The 22,372-nt window shown below is 41.3% G+C and overlaps 1 protein-coding gene across 7 annotated transcripts in view; it reads right to left on the bottom strand.

The window, feature by feature from the left end:
• PHACTR4 (phosphatase and actin regulator 4) overlaps positions 1–22,372 on the bottom strand; it is a 144,877-nt gene that overhangs the window by 65,947 nt on the left and 56,558 nt on the right. For 2 of the 7 annotated variants that reach the window (XM_030941837.1, XM_010380345.2), the window contains exon 1: positions 6,369–6,787. The exons of the other annotated variants lie outside the window; for them this stretch is intronic. In XM_030941837.1, coding sequence (XP_030797697.1) covers positions 6,369–6,414 — 46 coding nt within the window. In that variant the 5' untranslated portion in view covers positions 6,415–6,787. Of the gene's footprint in view, positions 1–6,368; positions 6,788–22,372 lie in introns of those variants that run through there. 7 annotated transcript variants of the gene reach the window in all.

The following is a 22,372-nucleotide window of genomic DNA, read 5'->3' as shown; positions in this document are numbered from 1 at the left end:
CTTTTTAATTCTGATAACCAAATACTACTAAGACTTTTTCTACAAAATCCCATGAAGCACTTTACTTTAAATTAACCTATCTATTATTTACTCCTGTTTTATTGTTGTTATGTAGCTATGTTAAATTTTATTCATCCAGCAATCTCCTTAGGATTTTGCCTTTAAGTGATAATATATTTCTTTTCCTGTCTTTTTTTTCAGACACAGTCTTGCTCTGTTGCCCAGCCTGCAGTGCAGTGACATGATCATGGCTCACTGCAGCCTCAACCTCCTGGGCTCAAGTGATCCTCCCATCCCAGCCTCTTGAAGATCTGGGACTATAGGTGTGCACCACCACGACTGCCTAATTTTTACATTTTTTTGTAGAGATGGGGGATGATATATTTCCAAATCACATTCCCAAAAACTACTTCCATTATCATAAGGGTGAGAACCCCATAACTCCAAATTTCAGAGAAAATAAATCAAATGGTGATAGAAAAGGAATGTAGGAAAGAGAATATACAGTATCTTTCATAGCAATATATTATTACACAAAAGAAAAGTGGGGAAAAAAGTTAGTGAATTAGGGTAAATGAAGGGGCAAAAAGGAAAAAAAAGAGGCGAAATGGAAAGGCAGAGGAGGAAAGTTCCAAACCAAATGGTTGGAAAGAATTTACTAAAAATCTTTGGCCCTTCTAATTAAAATTAGGAAGGGCTGGGTACAGTGACTCATGCTTGTAATCCTAGCACTTTGGGAGGCCGAAGTGGGACGATCATGTGAGCCCAGGAGTTCAAGACCAGCCTGGGCACATAGCGAGACTGTCTTAAAAAAGAATAATTAAATATGGCCGGGCAAGGTGGCTCACGAGGTCAGGAGTTCAAGACGAGCCTGGCCAAGATGGTGAAACCCCGTCTCTACTAAAAATACAAAAACTGGCTGGGTGTGCTGGCAGGCACCTGTAATCCCAGCTACTTGGGAGGCTGAGGCAGAGAACTGCTTGAACCCGGGAGGCGGAGGTTGCAGTGAGCCGAAATTGTGCCACTGCACTCCGCTTGGGCAACAGAGCGAGACTCTGCCTCAAAGAAATTAATTAATTAATTAATTAATTAAATAATATAAAAATGGGAAAGACCAAATGATCTGAAGAGACATTTCTCAAAAGAAGACATAAAAACGGCCAAACAGGCCAAGGGCTGTAGCTTACGCCTGTAATCCCAGTACTTTGGGAGGCTGAGGCAGGCGGATCACAAGGTCAGGAGATTAAGACCATCCTGGCAACATGGTGAAACCCCGTTTCTATTAAAAATACAAAAATTAGTTGGGCATGGTGGCGCGTGCCTGTAATCCCAGCTACTTGGGAGCCTAGGGCAGCAGAATAGCTTGAACCAGGGAGTTGGAGGTTGCAGTGAGCTGAGACTGCTCGCACCACTGCACTCCGGCCTGGTGACAGAGTGAGAGAGACTCTGTTCCAAAAAAAAAAAAAAAAAAAGCCAAATATATTTTTTAAATGCTCAACATAACTAATCATCAGGTGAATGCAAATCAAAACCACAATGAAGTATCAGCTCACCCCAGTTAGGAGGCTATTATCAAAAAGACAAAAAGTAGCCAGTGCTGGTGAGGGTGCAGAGTAAAGAGAACGCTATACACTGTCGGTGGGAATGTAAACTGGTATAGCCACTATGGGGAACAGTATGGAGGGTCCTCAAAAAAAACTACAAATAGAACTACCGTATGATCCAGCAATACCATTACTGAGAATATATCCAAAGGAAAGGAAATCATTATACTGAAGAGATATCTGCACTTCCATGTTTACAACAACAGCCAAGATATGGAATCAACCTAGGTGTTCAACAACAGATGAATGGATAAAGAAAATGTGGTATATATACAAAATGGAATACTATTTAGCCATAAAAAAGAATGAGCCAGGTATACTAGCTCATAACTGTAATCCCAGCACTTTGGGAGGCTGAGGCAGGAAGATCACTTGATTCCAGGTCCAGGAATTTGAGACCAGTCAGGCAACAGAGACCTGGTCTCTTCAAAAACCAAAAAAACTAGCCAGGTGTGGTGGCATGTGCCTGTAGTTCCAGCTACTTGAGAGGCTGAGGTGGGAGGATCACTTGAACCTAGGAGGCTGAAGCTGCAGTAAGCTGTGATTGTGTCACTGTACTCCAGCCTGGGTGACAGAGTGGGACCCTGTCTCAAGAAAAAAAAAAAAAAAGAATTAGCTGGGCGTGGCAGTGTGCGCCCGTAGTCTCAGCTACTCGGGAGGCTGAGGCAGGAGAATTGCTTGAACCTGGGAGGCAGAGGTTGCAGCGAGCTGAGATCGTGCCACTGAACTCCAGCCTGGGCGACAGAGTGAGACTTGCCTAAAAAAAAAAAGAAAAAGAAAAAGAAAAAAAGAAAGAGAGGGAGGGAGGGAGGGAGGGAGGGAGGAAGGAATCCTGTCATTCTCAGCAACATGGATGGAACTAAGGACATTATTTTAAGTGAAATAAGCTAGGAACAGGAAGTTAAACACCACACGTTCTCACTCATACACAGAAGCTAAAAAAAAAAGTTGATCTCATAGGAGTAAAAAGTACAACAGAGGCTACTACAGGCTGGGAGAGATAACAGGAAGGGAAGGATAGGGAAAGATTTGTTAAAGAATACAAAATTATAGCTAGATAGGAGAAAAAAGTTCTAGTGTTCTATGCCACTTCAGGATGACTATAGTTAACAATAATATGTAGTTTCAAACAGCTGAGGAGTTTTTCAACCTTCCCAATACAAATAAATAATACATATTGGAGATGATGAATATGCTAATTACCCTAATCTAATCACATCATACATATTGAAATATCCACTATGTATCCCATCAACAGGTACAATTATTTTCAATTAAAAAAAAATAAATTGGCCGGGGCAGTGGCTCACAACTGTAATCCCAGCAATTTGGGAAGCCAAGGCAGGCAGATCACTTGAGGTCAGGAGTTTGAGAATTTGAAAGTTTGTTTCTTTTTCTTGAGACAGTGTCTCCCTGACACCCAGGCTGGAGTACAGAGGGGCAATCATGAGTCACTGCAGCCTCAACCTACCAGGCTCAAGCAATCCTCCTACCTAGCTTCCCAAGTAGCTGGGACTACAGATGAGTACCACCACAACGTCTAAATTTTTATTTTTGTAGAAGCAGTGTCTCCCTACGTTGCGCAGGCTGGTACCAAACTCCTGGACTCAAGTGATCCTCCTGTGACAGCCTCCCAAAGTGCTGGGATTATAGGCATGAACTAACGCACTCTGCCCCAACTGCAATGCTTTATCTAGATAAATCTACATGCTTCTCCTATGAACATGTTTTATTTAAGGATAATTTTTTTCAATTAACTGATGAGAACATATTTCCTTGAATAGATACCACAGCACAGATTCCTAATCTACATTCAAATACTCAGTTATACCGGTTGTCAGAAAGATCCTACAGTAGAAACTCTGGTTGGATATGGTTGTTAACATCTCATAAATTTGCATATGAGTCCTCATGCAAAGATTATTTATTTGAAAGCAGACTCTTTGGTTAATAGCTCTGGGCTTCCATCACAAGTCAAGGGAATCAATTAACTTAAAAAAAGGAGTGGGACGGGCTTGGTGGCTCATACCTGTAATCCTAGCACTTTGGGAGCCCAAGGTGGGAGGATCAATTGAGGCTAGAGTTGGAGACCAGCCTGGTCAACACAGTGAGACTCCATTTTTACAAAAATAAATTTTTTAAGTAAAAAAAAAAAAAATCAAATTAAAAAAAAAGAAGTATGCTTTAATCTTAAAAAAAAAAATGTATAAATATTTCGGATACCTTTTTTCATATTTTAAATTCTCAACTACAAAACAAACTTCTTGAGGGCCTAGACATGAATGATATCCACATAGGGGCCTCTATGTTATTCACAGTGCCTGAAAGTAATAATAAATCAATTCAATATATTCATTCATGTGTTCTGCATCAGTTGACTTGTCAAACCTAGCACTGTTAATTTCAAAGCTCAAAACTAGGTGCTATATCATAGGCCTAGAAGAGTAAACAAATAATTTAGGTTTTAATTTACTTTGCATATTTATCATTCCAAATAATCTGGTAAGATTTTCCAATCAGCTACCCACATAAAAGCTTTATAGTCAACTACTTATTATTTAGGTAATAGGAAATAAAACCCCAAAATTAAATCCAGAGGAAACATAAAAACCTTAGTTAGGCTCCTGATTTCTATTTCTTCCTCAAATGTCTTTTATTAGGGCTACTGGTAGGAATAGAATTGATGAATTTCAGCTACTTGGGAGGCTGAGGCAGGAGAATCGCTTGAACCAGGGGGGTAGAGGTTGCAGTGAGCCGAGATCGCACCACTGCATTCCAGCCTGGCAACAAACTGAGACTCCATGTCAAAAAAAAAAAAAAAGAATTTTTCAGAAGCATAAAAATACCAAACTTTACTCAGATGAACTTTTTTATACAGTATATAGATGTTAGATCGACATTCTTCTTAAATACCACCACTTACCACTAAATTGTACTTGCTTTATAATTTATTGTTTTTCAAAGCCCTTTCATTTCCATCTCATAGATAAATGCCCAGCACTGAGTCCTTACTATACTTGCTAACAAACAACTACTGTTCGGCGTAGAAATCACAGGAGAATTTACGGCCCAAAAGTGAGTTATTTATCACATATAGGAGAACGTTTAATTCTGGAAACAAAGAAGCAAAATGTCATCAGAAGGGAATGCAGAAGAGAAGGATAAGATGAGGTTTATCTTTATGTTCTAAATTTCATCTGTTAGGCTGGGTAGTGGTCCCAGATGATTCTTTATGTTTTTCTTTATACCTTTTTCTATTTATGAAACATTTCAATTTTTTTTTTTTTTTTTTTTTTTTTGAGACGGAGTCTCGCTCTGTCGCCCAGGCTGGAGTGCAGTGGCCAGATCTCGGCTCACTACAAGCTCCGCCTCCCGGGTTTACACCATTCTCCTGCCTCAGCCTCCCGAATAGCTGGGACTACAGGTGCCTGCCACCTCGCCCGGCTAGTTTTTTTGTATTTTTTTAGTAGAGACGGGGGTTTCACCGTGTTAGCCAGGATGGTCTCGATCTCCTGACCTCGTGATCCACCCGTCTCGGCCTCCCAAAGTGCTGGGATTACAGGCTTGAGCCAACGCGCCTGGCCAACATTTCATTTTTTTAAGTGAGTTAATGAATTGATAAAGACACAGCCCTAGTGATCAAAGTAAAGTGAGTCAAGTCCTGACTTCGGTTCTGAAAATTTGTTGCTGAATGACTCACTTTGTGATCCATGTGCCTCAGTGTCAGTAACACATGAAAAATACTGCTGAAGATATTTCATCTAGGAAGTTCTCAGGTGAAAATACTACCCTTACAAACAAAATCTCATTACATTATGAAACATTTGGGAGTGTCACCTGTGTTTCCACACTTTATGCATTTTTTTAAAGTCACCAACATTTTTTGTTTCTGAAAAAACAAAAAACACAGCCTAGGACTGAACATGTTTTCTGCTTCTCCATAAATCAAAGTGAAGGTATAAATCTTTCTTAAATATTATAATGTCCAGAAATGATTCACAGGCTTTCCCTAGTTTTGCTTATATTTAAGCAACCCTTTAATGAACATCCGCTTAAAACTGTTTTTCCCAATTTATGATTGTCATCTTATATAAAACCCTACAAGATTAGGAAAATGAGCTTGCAGTGACAAGTGACTACCATTTCATGTAGAAGATTTGAAATTCTGAGCTATACTCACAATCAGCTTGGTCTCTAGCTATCCCTTAGACAGTAACATTTCAAATGAACCAACTTCAGAAAAGTTTATATCAAAGCATTGACTTAAGAGAAACGGAAACACTAGCATAATGGAAAATGCCTGAGACTTATTAGGAAAATGTATAACCAAGTCTAAAAACTTAATTCTTAAAAGTGGTTCTGTCTATAGAAGTCAACAGTTCTATTTTCCAAGTTTTGTGAAATACTAGCAAAATATCTCTGAATTCTAAATACGTTTCTGTAGCATTTATCTTTAGTAACGGCAAGAAATTAACAGATAATTCCTTAGCAATATAATATAAAAAACTTCAAAGAGATCAAGTAAAACAAAACTGTGAGTGATAAATAAACTAAATTTTTTAAGGTTTTAAGTTTAAAAAACCTAATTTTTTAAAGTTTCTCGCCATGTTCTGCATTAGTTCATTCATTCTTCACAAACATAAACATTTCAAAGTTGGGATCATCAACATTCTTGTGTTTAACTTCACATAAATACTCAAGTTCACCTGTAAATCTGCCTTGCTTCTGTCAAGATTTTCTGTTTCTCTGCCTTCTATTACTCACCAACTGCATCTGGATTTACCGGTCTGGAGACGTCGGCTTGCCCCATGATTATATTGTCTGATGTATCTCACGACAACAAACTGTCCCGGACAAAAGCAAACTTTTCATAAAAGATAAATCCACATAAAGAGGGGACATGTGATCCCCTTCAGTGTCACTGCCAAACATCAGGAAATGGCATAAGGTCAGTTCATCTGCTGAAGTTTCTGTTTCCCATACAGCCTGGGCACTTGCAGTTCTTACAAAACTCTCTTCACACTGGCTCTCTTCACACAGGAATGCCTGTCATTCCAGAATGCACACCGTGTAGAGCTGAAGTGCAGGAAGGGGAGGAGACTGCCAACCACATTCTAGCTGCTGACTGGCATAGCCCAAAAGTCCACACCCCCTGTTCCTGACTTTTGAGCTTGGCTGGAACTCTCCAGGCTCTGAGTCACAGAAGAAAGGGAGCCTGCTCAAGAGTACACCAAAGAATTTACAAATTTAATCACACAAAAACACCAGGATGGTTATGAGTAAAAGGCTAATGGGAGCAGTAATCCATTCAAAGGTGTGTTTTAGACACAGGTTTACCTCAAAAGTATCAGATTTCACTGTGTTACGGACTGAATGTTTGTGTCCCCTTACAATTTATATGTGGAAATTCTGACACCCAATGTGATGGTATAGGAAGTGGGTTCTTTGGGAGATAATTAGGTCATTGAGGGTAAAGGCCTCGCTAATAGGATTAGTACTTTATCAAAAAGGACCCAGACAGCTCTCTCTTTCCATCATGTGAGGCTAGGCAAGAAGACAACTGTCTGGAAACCAGGAAGAAGGCCCTCACAGATACCCAGTCTCCTGGTACCTTGACCTTGGACTTCCCAGTATCCAGAACTGTTAGAAATAAATGTCTGTGGCTGGGCCTGGTGACTCATGCCTGTAATCCCAGCACTTTGGGAGGCCAAGGCTGAAGGATTATTTAAGCCCAAGAGCTTGAGATCAGCATGGGTAACATAATGAGACTCTGTCTCTATAAAAAATTTAAAAATTAGCCAGGCACGGTGGCATGTGCCAGCAGCCCCAGCTACTGGAGGGAGGGGAAGTGAGGTGGGAGAATTGCTTGAGCCCAGAGGTGAGTTGTGAGCTGTGATTACACCGCTGTACTCCAGCCTAGGCAACAATGCAAGACCCTCCCTCAAAAATAAACAAAAATAAAAGAAAGAAATGTTAATGTTTAAGCCCCCACAGTCTATAGGATTCTGTTATAGTAGTCTGAACAGACTAAGACATGCTACTTATTCTAAAATTTTATTTCCTACTTGTAGGTGGGCATGCCCAAAGCAAGGTGAGATCTATGTGCTGGGAATTAATAACATTAGAAACAATATTTTAGGACTGAATATATCTTTTCTGAGAATACGGACAACTATTTCTGAAAATCTGCTTACTAAAACAATAAACTTGAAATAAATATTTGGAAGGCATTATATAATAGTCTCTTTCTGCTAAAACTCAATAATCTCCATATGATCTTGGGGAATAAGAAATTACAAAGAATAGCCCTACATGCTGGGCATAATACATAGAAATATCAGCTAATCACATGCAGCAAATGAACGTCCAATTTGCACATTGATTTTTCCTTTTTTATCCATAACTAACTTACATACAGCCAAGTACATAAATATTAAGGATACAGCTTGATAAATTTTTATTTAGTATAGTAACACCAAATTTTCTAAATGTAAAAAAGACACACATAACACAACCTTAACATAACCTCCACATAACCTGGATTATTCCACTAACATCTGAAGGTAAAAGAGGAAGCTAACAATTTTGAGTATTAAGGAGTTTTACACTGGTTACTGCATTTAATCATCACCACAACTAACCATGCATTGTGAGGTATATTTATTTACCCTATTTTCAGATAAGAAAACTAGGGCTAGTAAGGTCAAATCCTGTCTCTTATATCATCAAGCTAGTAAGTACCAAAGCCCTAATATTCCTTCAATAAAAGACAGCAACCACTGGGTGGAGTGGCGTGCACCTGTAGTCTCAGCTATTGAGACTGAGACTGAGGCTGAGGCGGGAGGATCACTTGACCCCATGAGTTTGAGTCCAGCCTTGGCAACATAGTGAGCCCTGTCTCTAAAAAAAAAATTAAAACAATTTTTTAAAGAAGACAGCTACCAAAAAGATGGGAGTTCTTCATTTAAATCTTTAGTCTCCAAACTGAGATCCCAGAAAGATTTCTAGCATTTGAACTTTCCCGTATTTAGCCTGTCCTTGGTACATTCTCTTCTCTATTATCTTAGCCCCATTATCTGTTTTTGATAGAGAAAAAAACAGCAAAGGTAACAAAAAAGAAAACCTCAATGCTAAGGCATCAGTAAGGGAAAAAAGTGCAGAAACATTCAGACAACATTAAATTGTTAATATTGGTAGTAATTAGAAAAACATTATGATGTTGACCATTAAAACACGAAAGAAAGTAAAAGGAAAAATGCACTGAAAGCACAATTCAATTTAATAATGCTTAATACTTTAGAACCTAGGTACTTATACTTATTAGCATAAAAGCAGACCATAAGCAAGAGCAGTTTCCATTGTTGTAAAATGGGAATGCAAAAGGTGGCAAATGCATTGCTTGGCACTCAGGAGGTGCTCAACATATTGTAATTAACAACATCATTATCACCATCATCATCATCATCATGGAGCCAATACAGTATATTACTTATGAGCATGAACTTTGGAGTCAGATTGAAAATTTAATTCCAGCTCTACCACTTATTAAGTGTTAACTCTAGACAAGTTACTTCACCTCTCTAAGTCTCAGTTTTTTAGTATTATAAAAGTACACAACAATAATTACTAGTACAAGGCTGAACGTGGTGGCTCACGCTTGTAATCCCAGCACTTTAGGAGGTCAAGGCGGGCAGGTCACCTGAGGTCAGGAGTTTGAAACCAGCCTGGCCAACATGGTGAAACCCCAGCTCTACAAAAATTAGGTGGGAGTCATGGCACACGACTGTAATACCAGAGAGGAGGCTGAGGCATGAGAATTGCTTGAACTCAGGAGGCAGAGGTTGCAGTGAGCCACGATCATGCCACTGTACTCCAGCCTGGGCAACAGAGCGAGACCCTGTCTCAAAGAAAAAAAAAAATTACTAGTACGGGGAATTTGTAAGGATTGAATGACATCAACAGAAATAAAGTGCTTTGTAATGTTCTTGGTACCTGAAAACCTCTCAATAAATGCAAATCAAGAATGGAGAGGCCAGGTCAAGAGTATGACTCCAGAGAGCAAGTTGGAAGAAGCAGGCCAGAGAGAAAGTCTGAACACAACCAGTTGGTGTATAGAAACATTAAGCAAATGGAAGGACCCAGATATAAGCATTACCTTGAATATTTGGGTAAGTTCAAACCCGGCACATTGAACATGCACACACACACAGTCCAGAAACAGTACCTTCTAATCTAATTTATGTAGACATGACCATACAAGAGTATAACAAGATAGATTTATGGATCTAGGTATAGCTGCTAAAACCATCTGCCAAATTTAAATGTCAAAATAAAAACCACCTGCCAAATGTAAAAGGCCAGGCACAGTGGCTCATTCCTATAATCGTAGCATTTGGAGAGGTGAAGGTAGGAGGATCCCTCGAGCCTAGGAGTTTGAGACTAGCCTGGCAATAAAGTAAGGCCCTGTCTCTAATAAATAAAATAAAATAAAATAAAAGCCAAATCTTGTCATGGCTCACTGCTGATTCTACAATACTGTGAGAGTGGCAATAAAACTTCAAGAATGAAAGGGGCTGGGCACAGTGGTTCATGCCTGTAATCCCAGCACTTTGGGAGGCCGGGGTAGGCGGATCACAAGGTCAGGAGATTGAGAACATCTTGGCCAACATGGTGAAACCCCATCTCTACTAAAAATACAAAAATTAGATGGGCATGGTGGTATGCGCCTGTAGTCCCAGCTACTCAGGAGGCTGAGGCAGGAGACTCACTTGAACCTAGGAGACAGAGGTTGCAGTGAGCCAAGATAGCGCTACTGGCTACTGCATTCCAGCCTGGGCGACAAGAGTGAAACTCCATCTCGAAAAAAAAAAAAAGAATGAAAGGATTATTAGCGATCATTTGGCTCAATTTCAATCTCCTACTTATTGCAGAAGGAGGAAACTGAGGTTCAAAGAGGTTAAATGCCTTGCTCAGAGCCAGAACTAAAATCCAGGTATCCTTATTCTGACTCCCAGACTCACTGAAGCTCTTGTATAAATGGCCAAGAATTTTTAAGCTCCAAAAGAAATATTCATTTTCCAAGGAAGTCCACACTCTACAACTAATCTCTCAGAAATGCTAAGTCCAACATGGTGAAACCCCATCTCTACTAAAAATACAAATATTAGCTGGGCGTGGTGGCGGGCACCTGCAATCCCAGCTACTCAGGAGGCTGAGGCAGGAGAACGGCTTGAATCCAGGAAGCAGAGGTTGCAGTAAGCCAAGACTGCACCACTGCACTCTAGCCTGGGTAACAGAGCAAGACTCTGTCTCAAAAAAATAAAATAAAAAACAAAATAAAAAGAAATGCTAAATCTAGGCCCAGTGCAGTGGCTCGCTCCTGTAATCCTAGCACTCTCAGAGGCCAAAGCGGGAGGATCACCTGAGGTCAGGAGTTCGAAACCAGCCTGGTCAACATGGTAAAACCCCATCTCTACTAAAAATAGAAAAATTAGCTGGGCGTGGTGGCTGGCGCCTGTAGTACCAGCTACACAGGAGGCTGAGGCAGGAGAATCGATTGAACCTGGGAGGTGGAGGTTGCAGTGAGCCGAGATCGTGCCAATGCACTCCAGCCTGGGTGACAGGGCGAGACTCTGTCTCAAAGTAAGAAAGAAAAGAAAAGAAGAAAGAAATGCTAAGTCTGTTGCCTATGTGCCAAGACACTACATGTTCCCTGACCATCATGTTTAATTTTTCTTCTAACAATCACTATTTATTCTGTGCTAAATGGTAAGCAGACAAGCAGAAATGTAGGACGATACTGGCACACTAATGATATTAAAATTAACAATAAAGCCTTGAGTTCATTTTAGTCTTCTATGCATTATGTTTTTTTTTTTTTTTTGAGACGGAGTCTTGCTCAGTTGCCCAGGCTGGAGTGCAGTGGCGCGATCTCGGCTCACTGCAAGCTCCGCCTCCCAGGTTCACGCCATTCTCCTGCCTCAGCCTCCCGGGTAGCTGGGACTACGGGCACCCGCCACTACGCCCGGCTAATTTTTTTTTTTTTTTTGTATTTTTAGTAGAGACGAGGTTTCACCGTGTTAGCCAGGATGGTTTCGATCTCCTAACCTCGTGATCCGCCTGTCTCGGCCTCCCAAAGCACTGGGATTACAGGCGTGAGCCACTGTGTCCGGTCGCATTATGTTTTAGAAATTTAAAAGGAAGTCTCACTTTAACTTTGTAAGAAGTAGACAGCTATGTCTTGTTATTTGTTAGCTAATAAGATACTCCCTTTTTAGAGTACTTATTCTTCACAGCTTAATGCCTCAGGGGAAGTAGCAGAATTAAAATTTGTGATTCTCTTCCTATTTTATTTAGGGAAAGAGCAAGAAACCTTCGGTCAGGTGCAGTGGCTCATGCCTCTAATCCCAGCACTTTGGGAGGCCAACATGGGTGAACCACTTGAGTCCATGAGTTCAAGACCAGCCTGGGTAACATGGTGAAACCCCATCTCTACAAAAAAAAAAAAAAAATACAAAAATTAGCCAGGCATAGTGGCACATGCCAGTAGTCCCAGCTACTTGGGAGGTTGAGGCAGGATTGTTTGAGCCCAAGATGCAAAGGTTGCAGTGAGCTGAGATCGTGCCATTGCACTCCAGCCTGGATGACAGAGTGAGACCCTTTCTCAAAAAAAACTAAACACCTTAGAAAAATAAGATTTAATAGGCAAAGGAATTGAAGCTATCATTGAGATTTAGACAGCACTTAAAGCCCTCTAATGAGAGTCTTTTTTCATTTTTATTTTTCTTTAGAGACAGAGTCTTGCTCTGTCACTTAGGCTGGAATGCAATGGTGCGATCATAGCTCACTGGAACTTCTGGCCTCAAGCAATCCTCCCACCACAGCCTCCTGAGTAGCTAGAACTTCAGGCATGTGCCACCCAGCCAGCTAATTTTTAAACTTTTTTTTCGTAGAGACAGGGTCACACTATATTGCCCAGACTGGTCTCAAACTCCTGGACTCAACAGATCCTAGTGGGAGAAAAAAATTAAAGTTTTACTTTAAAAAAAGAGAGAGAGAGAGAGAGAGATCCTCTAGCAGATCCTCTAGCCTCAGCTTCCCAAAGTGCTGGGATTACAGGCATGAGCCACTGCACCCGACCCAAGCAGTCCTTGTTTTATTAAAGAACTGTTTCTAATTACCATGTATAACCTATAAATTGCTGGGCATACCAAATATATTCTTTTTCTTTTTTTTTTTTGATACAGAGTCTTGCTGTGTCACCCAGGCTGGAGGGCAGTGGCGCGATCTTGGCTCACTGCAACCTCCGCCTCCCAGGTTCAAGTGATTCTCCTGCCTTAGCCTCCTGAGTAGCTGGGATTACAGGTGTGCACCACCACGCCTAGCTAATTTTTGTATTTTTAGTAGAGACGGGGGTTTCACCACGTTGGTCAGGCTTGTCTCGAACTCCTAACCTCGTGATCCGCCCACCTCAGCCTCCCAAAGTGCTGGGATTACAGGCATGAGCCACTGCACCCGGCCAATATATTATTTTCCTAAAAGCCTAGATTTGGACAGTTCCACAGGTAGTGCTCAACAGAAAAACTTAAGATCATCACCTAACAGCACAAGTTGCTCCAAAGTAGGCCACATAAATGTGAACTGAATTTCTCATCAGGAAGCCATGAATTGTTCCTTCCCTCCACTAAACTAATGCTGATTTGTTAAAATTGTTTATAAGCAGTAAGACATTGTGGAATATCTTCCCCAGGTTCCATCCAGAAGATATGGAAGACTTTATCTTCCTTTTCCTGAACAAAATATAGTTTGATTGTCTTCTTATATGTTAGTCATTGGGCTTCATTACTAAAGACAGACTGAGATCACAGTAGGCTTTTACTGTTGGTGTCTGACTCAGAGTTCTTTTTGGAATGTGGTGTTTGGTGTTTTAAATTCACCATAAAAATTGTATTGTAGTGGCTGGTGCGGTGGCTCACGCCTGTAATCCCAGCACTTTGGGAGGCTGAGGCAGGTGAATCACGAGGTCCAGAGATCAAGACCATCCTGGCCAACATGGTGAAACCCTATCTTTACTAAAAATACAAAAATTAGCTGGGCATGGTGACGCGTGCCTGTAGTCCCAGCTACTTGGGAGGCCAGGATGGTCTAGATCTCCTGACCTCATGATCCACCTGCCTCGGCCTCCCAAAGTGCTGGGATTACAGGCATGAGCCATTGCGCCTGGCCCCATGTTTATATATTTTTTGTTTTGTTTTGTTTTTTTGAGATGGAGTGTCACTCTGTGGCCCAGGTTGGAATGCAGTGGCATGATCTTGGCTCACTGCAAGCTCCACCTCCTGGATTCACTCCATTCTCCTGTCTCAGCCTCCCGAGTAGCTGGGACTACAGGCACCTGCCACCATGCCCGGCTAATTTTTTGTATTTTTTAATAGAAATGGGGTTTCACCATGTTAGCTAGGATGGTCTCGATCTCCCAACCTCGTGATCCGCCCGCCTCGGCCTCCCACAGTGCTGAGATTACAGGTGCGAGTCACCGTGCCCAGCCTATATTTTTAATAAATACTTTACAAGATCAATCACAGGAGTATAATGCTTAAAATTAAATGTATTTTTATGCTGAAGTATGAATACAAATTGGATTACCTAGGAAAATCAGCTCTTGACTATTTTAATTATAGCTCCCTTAGCTTAATTCAGCATACTTCTTTCTTACGGCCTGAGATGTCTGAGGGAGGTAAACTCCAGTGAGGAGTTAGGAAGAAGTCACTGTCCTCTAGGATACGATGACCAACAGAAATTACTAGCAAATCATACAAATACATATTCACATCAAAGACTAATTTTCACCCTCTGAATATATAATTAGGGGAAAGAGCAGCTTTCTTTTCTTTACCCCATGATCTACTCTAGGCTGGCCGGCACTGGATAGTTATGGGAGGTAACATCCTACATGTGGAAATTAGAAAGCCTTGCTAGTAATCTACAAACTCTTCATCTTCTCATCTATTTGTACAAATTGCTCCCTTTGCCAGGAATTTCTTTCCTAGATCCATTTGGCAAATTCCTACCCATCCATTAAGAACTGTGTGAAGTCAAGGCTGCAGTCAGCCGTGACTGTACCACTGCACTCCAGCCAGTGAGACAGAGTGAGACCCAGTCTCAAAAAAGGAAAATATTTACCAAAAAAAAAAAAAAAAAAAAAAAAGAACTCGCTCAACTGTTGCTTACCTCTGTACGGGACTTTCCTTAATCACTCAAGCAGAATTCTCATAAAAATCTACTGAACCCTAATTGTGTGCCCAGCACTATGCTGGTACTAAAAACAACAGTTTTTGCCCATAAGGTGATTATAGCTCAAGAAAACAGGATTTAGGCCAGGTGCGGTGACTCACACCTGTAATCTCAGCACTTTGGGAAGCCAAGGTGGGCGGATCACTTGAGGTCAGGAATTTGGGATCAGCCTGGTCAACATGGCAAAACCCATCTCTATTAAAAACACAAATATTAGCCAGGCATGGCAGTGCATGCCTGTAATCCCAGCTACTCAAGAGGCTGAGGCAGGAGAATCGCTTGAACCCGGGAGGCAGAGGTTGCAGTGAGCCAAGATTGAGCCACTGCACTCCACCCTGGACAGGACAGAGTGAAATTCTGTTTCAAAAAAAAAAAAAAAGAAAGAAAAGAAAGAAAAGAAAAAAAAGAAAAGACAACAGGATTTATAACAGAGTATGAATACTTAGGTTTATGCGAACACATATTGGCGCATGTAAGTGTGTCTAGCTTTGTCCTGACGTCAGATATATTTTAATTTTTAGGCAGAGTTTTGCTCTATTACCTGGGCTAGAGTGCAGTGGTGTGATCACGACTCACTGCAGCTTCAAACTCCTGGGTCTAAGCGATCCTCCTGGCGCATGTAAGTGTGTCTAGCTTTGTCCTGATGTCAGATATATTTTATTTTTATTTTTAGGCAGAGTTTTGCTCTATTACCTGGGCTAGAGTGCAGTGGTGTGATCACGACTCATTGCAGCTTCAAACTCCTGGGTCTAAGCGATCCTCCTGCCTCGGCCTCCCAAGTAGGTAGGACTACAGGTGCACGTCACCACTCATGGCTTTAAAACAATTTTTTTTTTTTTTTTTTTGTAGAGCCAGAGTCTCCCTATGTTGCCCAGGCTGGTCTATAACTCCTGGCTTCAAGCAATCCTGCTGCTTCAGCCTCCCAAAGTGGTGGGATTTCAGGTGTGAACCACAGTGCCTGGCAACAGAAAATATCTCAAATGAAGTGACATCTAGAATCTGAAAGAGTCAGCTGGGCATAGTGGCTCACGCCTGTAATCCCAGCACTTTGGGAGGCCGAGGCGGGTAGATCACGAGGTCAAGAGATCAAGACCATCCTGGCTAACATGGTGAAACCCTGTCTCTACTAAAAATACAAAAAAAAATTAGCCGTGTGTGGTGGCGGGTGCCTGTAGTCCCAGCTACTCAGGAGGCTGAGGCAGGAGAATGGTGTGAACCCAGGAGGCAGAGCTTGCAGTGAGCCAAGATCGCGCCACTGCACTCCAGCCTGGGCGACAGTGCTCTGTCTCAAAAAAAAAAAGAAAAAAAAAGGATCTGAAAGAGTCAGTCATAGGAGGGATGACAGAAGTGAGAAAAAGGTACAAGCACCAAGGGATAATACTGGAGAGGTTAAGAGCTAATCATAACTATGGTTTTTCTGGACACACCATCAAAAATAAGTTTTTTCCTCTGATCTCAGGACAAAGCTAGACACACTTACACCTACCAATATATGTTTGCATGGTGCCTAAGTTCTCATACTCTGTTATAAAGTACACCAGCCTGAACTGCAGGAATCTTCAGACTTCTCAATTAAGCTAGAAACTCCTTGTGGGCAGGGCACACGATGTATTTATCCTTAAACTCTCAATGCTTGTCACACATGATGTACAGTATACATGCACCGAGTATTATTAATCTTGAGTATAAGGAAAGAAACAGCATTCTTTAATTTTAAGCTTTTCTCAGAGATTCTATTCTACCATAGACTATTTTACCCTGGTAGAATATTCATCCATTATATTCATCCAAGGTAGACTATTCATCCACTATTCTACCATGGATGGTCCATCATCTCTACATTTCTTCTGACCTCCAACAGTGGAACTTTTCTCACGGAGGCCAGAAAAAATGTTGAGACCATAGACCGTTCTATCATTCCACACAATCGTGGGAGCTGCTGTGAAACTCTTACTTTTGTGGGGAAAAAAAAACCGTATGTTCATGTGGTTTTTGAGAACATACTGCTTTGCAAGTAGTAACAAAGGAGATAGATTTGTCATATGAACCTTCACATACTCCCTCATTTAATCACAACTGTGAAGCTCAAGATCCTTAGTAGGAAGTGTTTATACTTCATGTGAACTAGCCTGAAGAACAGGCTGAAAGTGACAGAAGGTTAAAGTTAAGGCAGGGCCACTGGAATCACCAGATACTCATGCCACTTACCCCAAATAATACTGGTTTATTTCTGTGGCTAGCTCATTGGATGCAAAAAACAAACTGCCTCCTATTCTACATCAAACACTATAACTCTTGTTCCCTCCTTTGCCTCCACTTCTAGAAGGCAGCATGGTTTACCAATGGAAAAAAGCACAGGGTTTACAGTCATATAACTATGTAAAATCTCAGCTTTCCCGTTTACTGATTAGGTTACTCTGGAAAGTTATTTTACTTACATGTACTTCAGTTTACACATCTGTAAAATGAAGAAAACTGTTCATAGAGTTATGAAAAATAAGAAGAATTTCCAAAGACTACCTAATGATTAGAGGTGCTTAATATATTTTGGTTCCTCTCCTTCCATTTAGATTCTCCCCCAATAGTTTAAATTAAACCACCACAGTTCTTTAGGAAAAACTGGAGAGGTTCTGTTATGCTTTTATGTCACAGAAGCTATATTATCTCTTCTTCTCTCAATAATGGTAGGCACAAAGTAATGTATATGTTTAAAACCTACAATACGTTGGACTTTTATTAGCAAGAGAAACTGAAATTATGCCAGCAGGACAGTTGTCAGCTCCACAAAATGAAAGATCACACTCTAAGAAACTGGAGCTATAGGGATTTTGCCTTGTTGCTTTCTCTTCAAGTTTTGGTTTTCAGGCCAGTAAGCTCTTGAGGATATCCCAGGGGATAGGGAGAAGCTTCTGGAACTGAGAAAGGAGTTATAAGAAATCATAATCAACAGGAAAGTTTCAGTTAATATAGGTGAAAGATTTGGATAGGGATTTGAGGAGTTCCTTAGGGTCCAGTAAAGTCAGTGGGAAAGGTAGGCCTAGAAGAAGGTGAGAACTAGCTGAATGGAGATGAGAAGATGTAGAAAAAATAAGTGAGCAAAAAGATTCATATGTTGTGGGATGAAGGAAAAGGGGAAATGAGAAGAAGATGTAAATGACACTGATGGAACTTTAAACCACCATGTGACATCAGACAATTGATTCAAATCATTGCCAAGGTCCCTTCCAACCAACGATTTAACCGATTCAATATTCTGTTTCAAATAATGGTTCAAAGAAATGTTTTCAGTTTTTAGTTTTCTAAATTTTTTTCTTGTCAGTGATTTGAATGAAGCTCACAAAGAAATAAATGTTTACTATGGAAAGGGTAGTGACCATAGTGTACTCTATATAACTAATCTAATTCAATGCTTGCTATATGCAAAATAAGTGTTAAATAAATTAGATTATAATTATTGAGAAACCACAACCCTCATTTATTCACTCCACAAATATTTGCTGAGTACCTCTAATGTGTCAGTTATTATGCTAGGTGTTGGGACACAGCAGTGAACACAACAGGGGAAAATAATCCCTGCCCTCTTCCTATTACATTAGATGGTGACAAGTACCACAGAGTAAAAAAGGGAAGAAAGGAAAATAAGGTGGGCTGAAAGGGAGGGTGCTAAATTATAAAGTGGGTGAGCAGAAGGGCCTCAGTGGGAAGATGATGTATAAGTGAAGACCCGCAGTAAACAACACATTCCTAAATTAACTTCCTCTGTCTTCTTCCTAATACTATAGCACTTTTTTTTTTTTTTTTTTTTTTGAGACAGGGTCTCTCTCTGTTGCCCAGGCTGGAATGCAGTGACGCAATTTCAGCTCACTGCAACTTCCGCCTCCTGAGTTCAAGTGATTCTCCTGCCTCAGGCCCCCATGTAGCTGGGATTACAGGTGCGCACCGCCATGCCTGGCTAATTTTTGTATTTTTAGTAGAGACGAGGTTTCACCATGTTGGCCAGGCTGGTCTCGAACTCCTGACCTCAAGTGATCCACATCCCGCTGCCTCCCAAAGTGCTGGGATTACAGGTGTAAGCCACTGCGTCTAGCCAAATACTATACTATTTTTAGTTCTAATGGCAGCAAAACAAAAAACAACATTTCCAAGCATATTAAAAGTAAATAAGAATTACATTATTTTAATCATTGGTAGAGAAGTATTGGTTATCAAATATGCTGCTCAGTTCTCAAATATCTATGTGCACTGTCCAATATGTGGCCACTAGCCACATATGATTATTTACATTTATATTATTAAAATGAGATACAAATTACAATTCAGTCTCTGTTTTGTTAGCCACATTTTAGGTGCTCAGTAGCTAGCTACATATGACTACACATTGGAGAGTGGCAGATACAGAACATTTCCATCTTTGCACAAAGTTCTACTGGACATGCTGAACTTAAAGGATTTTTAAAGCCCACTCAGAAGTCTTCCAAGGCCAGGCGCAGTCCAGGTTCATTACTGTAATCCCAGCACTTTGCGGGGCCAAGGTGGGAGGATTGCTTGAACCCAGGAGTTTGAGACCAGTGGGGGCAGAGCTTGTCTCTATTAAAAACAAAACAAAACAAAACAAAAGTCTTCTAGTAATAACAGGGTATCTCAAAGAACCAATTCCACGTTTCATCAGCATGTGGTATCTGTTTTTCTTTTCTTTTTTTTTTTTTTTTCGAGACGGAGTCTCACTCTGTCGCCCAGACTGGAGTGCAGTGGCGCCTCACTGCAAGCTCTGCCTCCCGGGTTCACGCCATTCTCCTGCCTCAGCCTCCCATGTAGCTGGGACTACAGGCGCCCGCCACTGCATCTGGCTAATTTTTTGTATTTTTAGTAGAGACAGGGTTTCACCGTGTTAGCCAGGATGCTCTCAATCTTCTGACCTCGTGATCCTCCCATCTGGGCCTCCCAGAGTGCTGGGATTACAGGCGTGAGCGACTGGTATCTGTTTTTCATAGTACCAACTACTATTGGTAGTATAGGCTGAAGAAATCATCACAGCTAAATAAAAGTTTCATTTTATTTAGTTTCAAACTATTGGACTATTTATATTCACAATCTTTTTTTTTTTTTTTTTTTTTGAGAAGGTTTCTCGCTGTGTTGCCCAGACTGGAATGCAGTGGTGTGATCTCAGCTCACTGCAACCTCCGCCTCCCGGGTTCAAGCGATTCTCCCACCTCAGCCTCCCAAGTAGCTGAGATTACAGGTGCCCGCCACTACGCCCAGCTAATTTTTGTATTTTAGTAGAGACAGGGTTTCATCATGTTGGTCAGGCTGGTCTCAAACTCCTGACCTCAGGTGATCCACCCAGCTCTGCCTCCCAAAGTGCTGGGATTACAGGTGTGATCCACTGCGCCCAGCCCAACTGACATCTATTAAGGAACCAAGAGGTATCAATGATGTGTAGAAACTAGGCAGAAATCAAGGAGCCCACATCACAGAGGTCTGAAACATGTTGACTGTGACTAGTGACTCAAAGAGATGACTATTAGCCATTGCCACTTAATCTTCCTTCTCTCTGTTTCACAACTCTTCCTAATTTGACTGGCCCTCAATATTCACTTTAAGTGAGTGAGAAAGAAACCTGAATATTACCAACACTAGATGTCCAGTGGGAACACAGTATGTGTCTGATGACAGCTAGCTATAACATTTGTAAAAGTTATGCAGAAATTCCTAACAAGAAATCTCCTTAAACAATATTGTTTTCCAGTACATGTACAGGAGAATATAGCCTTCATTCTCTACTAAATAAAAATTCTCAGTAATGAACATCTAGTTACACTATGACTCAATAAAAATTCCTGTAGAAGAACTAGAATTACTATATAAATAGTGTTTCTATCAAACCTGTTCAAGCCAGTAATTCAAAAGCACTTTGTTGTTGTCAGGCTTGGTGGCTCACCCCCGTAATCCTAGCACTTTGGGAGGCCAAGGCAGGCGGATCATGAGGTCGGGAGTTTGAGACCATCCTGGCTAACACAGTGAAACCCCGTCTCTATTAAAAATACAAAAAATTAGCGGGGTGTGGTAGCGCACACCTGTAGTCCCAGCTACTTGGAAGGCTGAGGCAGGAGAATCGCTTGAACCCAGGAGGCGGAGTTTGCAGTGAGCCAAGATGGTGCCACTGCACTCCAGCCTGGGTGACAGAGAGAGACTCCGTCTAAAAAAAATAAATAAATAAAATTTAAAAATAAAAATAAATAAAAATAGCTCTTCAGCTGGATATGATGGCTCACACCTGTAATCTTAGCACTTTGGAAGGCTGAGGTGGGAAGATCGCTTGAGCTCAGGAGGTGGGGACCAGTCTGGGCAGCAAGGTCAGGAGTGGTGGCCATATGCCTGTAGTTCTAACGACACGGGAGGCTGAGGCAGGAGGATCACTTGAACCCAGGAGGTAAAGGCTGCAGCGAGCCATGTTCACACCATTATACTCCAGTCTGGGCAACAGAGTGAGACCCTGTCTCAAAAATATAAATAAATTAATTAATTAATAATTTTAAAAAATAGTTCTGCTTTTCTAGTTCCTATAAGAAACACTTAGAAGGACAAAACTGCAGCACTACCAGTTTTTAATCACTCAAAGCTGATTTCTGGTCTCTATTTCTTCTCTCCTTGATTTATGTTTCCTGGTTTCTGATCATTTCCCTAAATGGTAAAAACTGCTATCTGAAAAATTAGAACATAAATAAAATAAAGTTCAAATTTATCTACTCTGTTATGTGTGAAAAGATTTGAAGAGGCTCATGCCTATAATCCCAGCACTTTGGGAGGCCGAGACGGGTGAATCACAAGGTTAGGAGTTCGAGACAAGCCTGGCCAACATGGTGAAACCCCATCTCTACTAAAAATAAAAAAAATGGCCGGGCGCGGTGGCTCAAGCCTGTAATCCCAGCACTTTGGGAGGCCGAGACGGGTGGATCACGAGGTCAGGAGATCGAGACCATCCTGGCTAACACGGTGAAACCCCGTCTCTACTAAAAATACAAAAAATTAGCCAGGCGTGGTGGCGGGCGCCTGTAGTCCCAGCTACTCGGGAGGCTGAGGCAGGAGAATGGCGTGAACCCGGGAGGCGGAGCTTGCAGTGAGCTGAGATCGGGCCACTGCACTCCAGCCTGGGCGACAGAGTGAGACTCCGTCCCCCCCAAAAAAAAAAAATACAAAAAATTTAGCTGGGCGTAGTGGCGGGCACCTGTAATCCCAGCTACTCGGGAGGCTGAGGCAGGAGAATCGCTTGAACCCAGGAGGCCGAGACTGCAGTGAGCCGAAATCGTGCCACTGTACTCCAGCCTGGTCGACAGAGACTCTATCTCAAAAAAAAAGAAAAGATTTGAAGAAAGCTAAAACTTAGAAAATAAACTAAATTCAACTTCCCAAGTATTCTTTTTCCCAATTATCTATGAATAATAATAGCTAACATGAATAGAACATGTGTTATAATCCCA

This window comes from Rhinopithecus roxellana, chromosome 12 (assembly GCF_007565055.1).
Source record: "Rhinopithecus roxellana isolate Shanxi Qingling chromosome 12, ASM756505v1, whole genome shotgun sequence".
Lineage (NCBI taxonomy): Eukaryota > Metazoa > Chordata > Mammalia > Primates > Cercopithecidae > Rhinopithecus > Rhinopithecus roxellana.
This window is presented reverse-complemented; position numbering and strand designations above follow the sequence as displayed.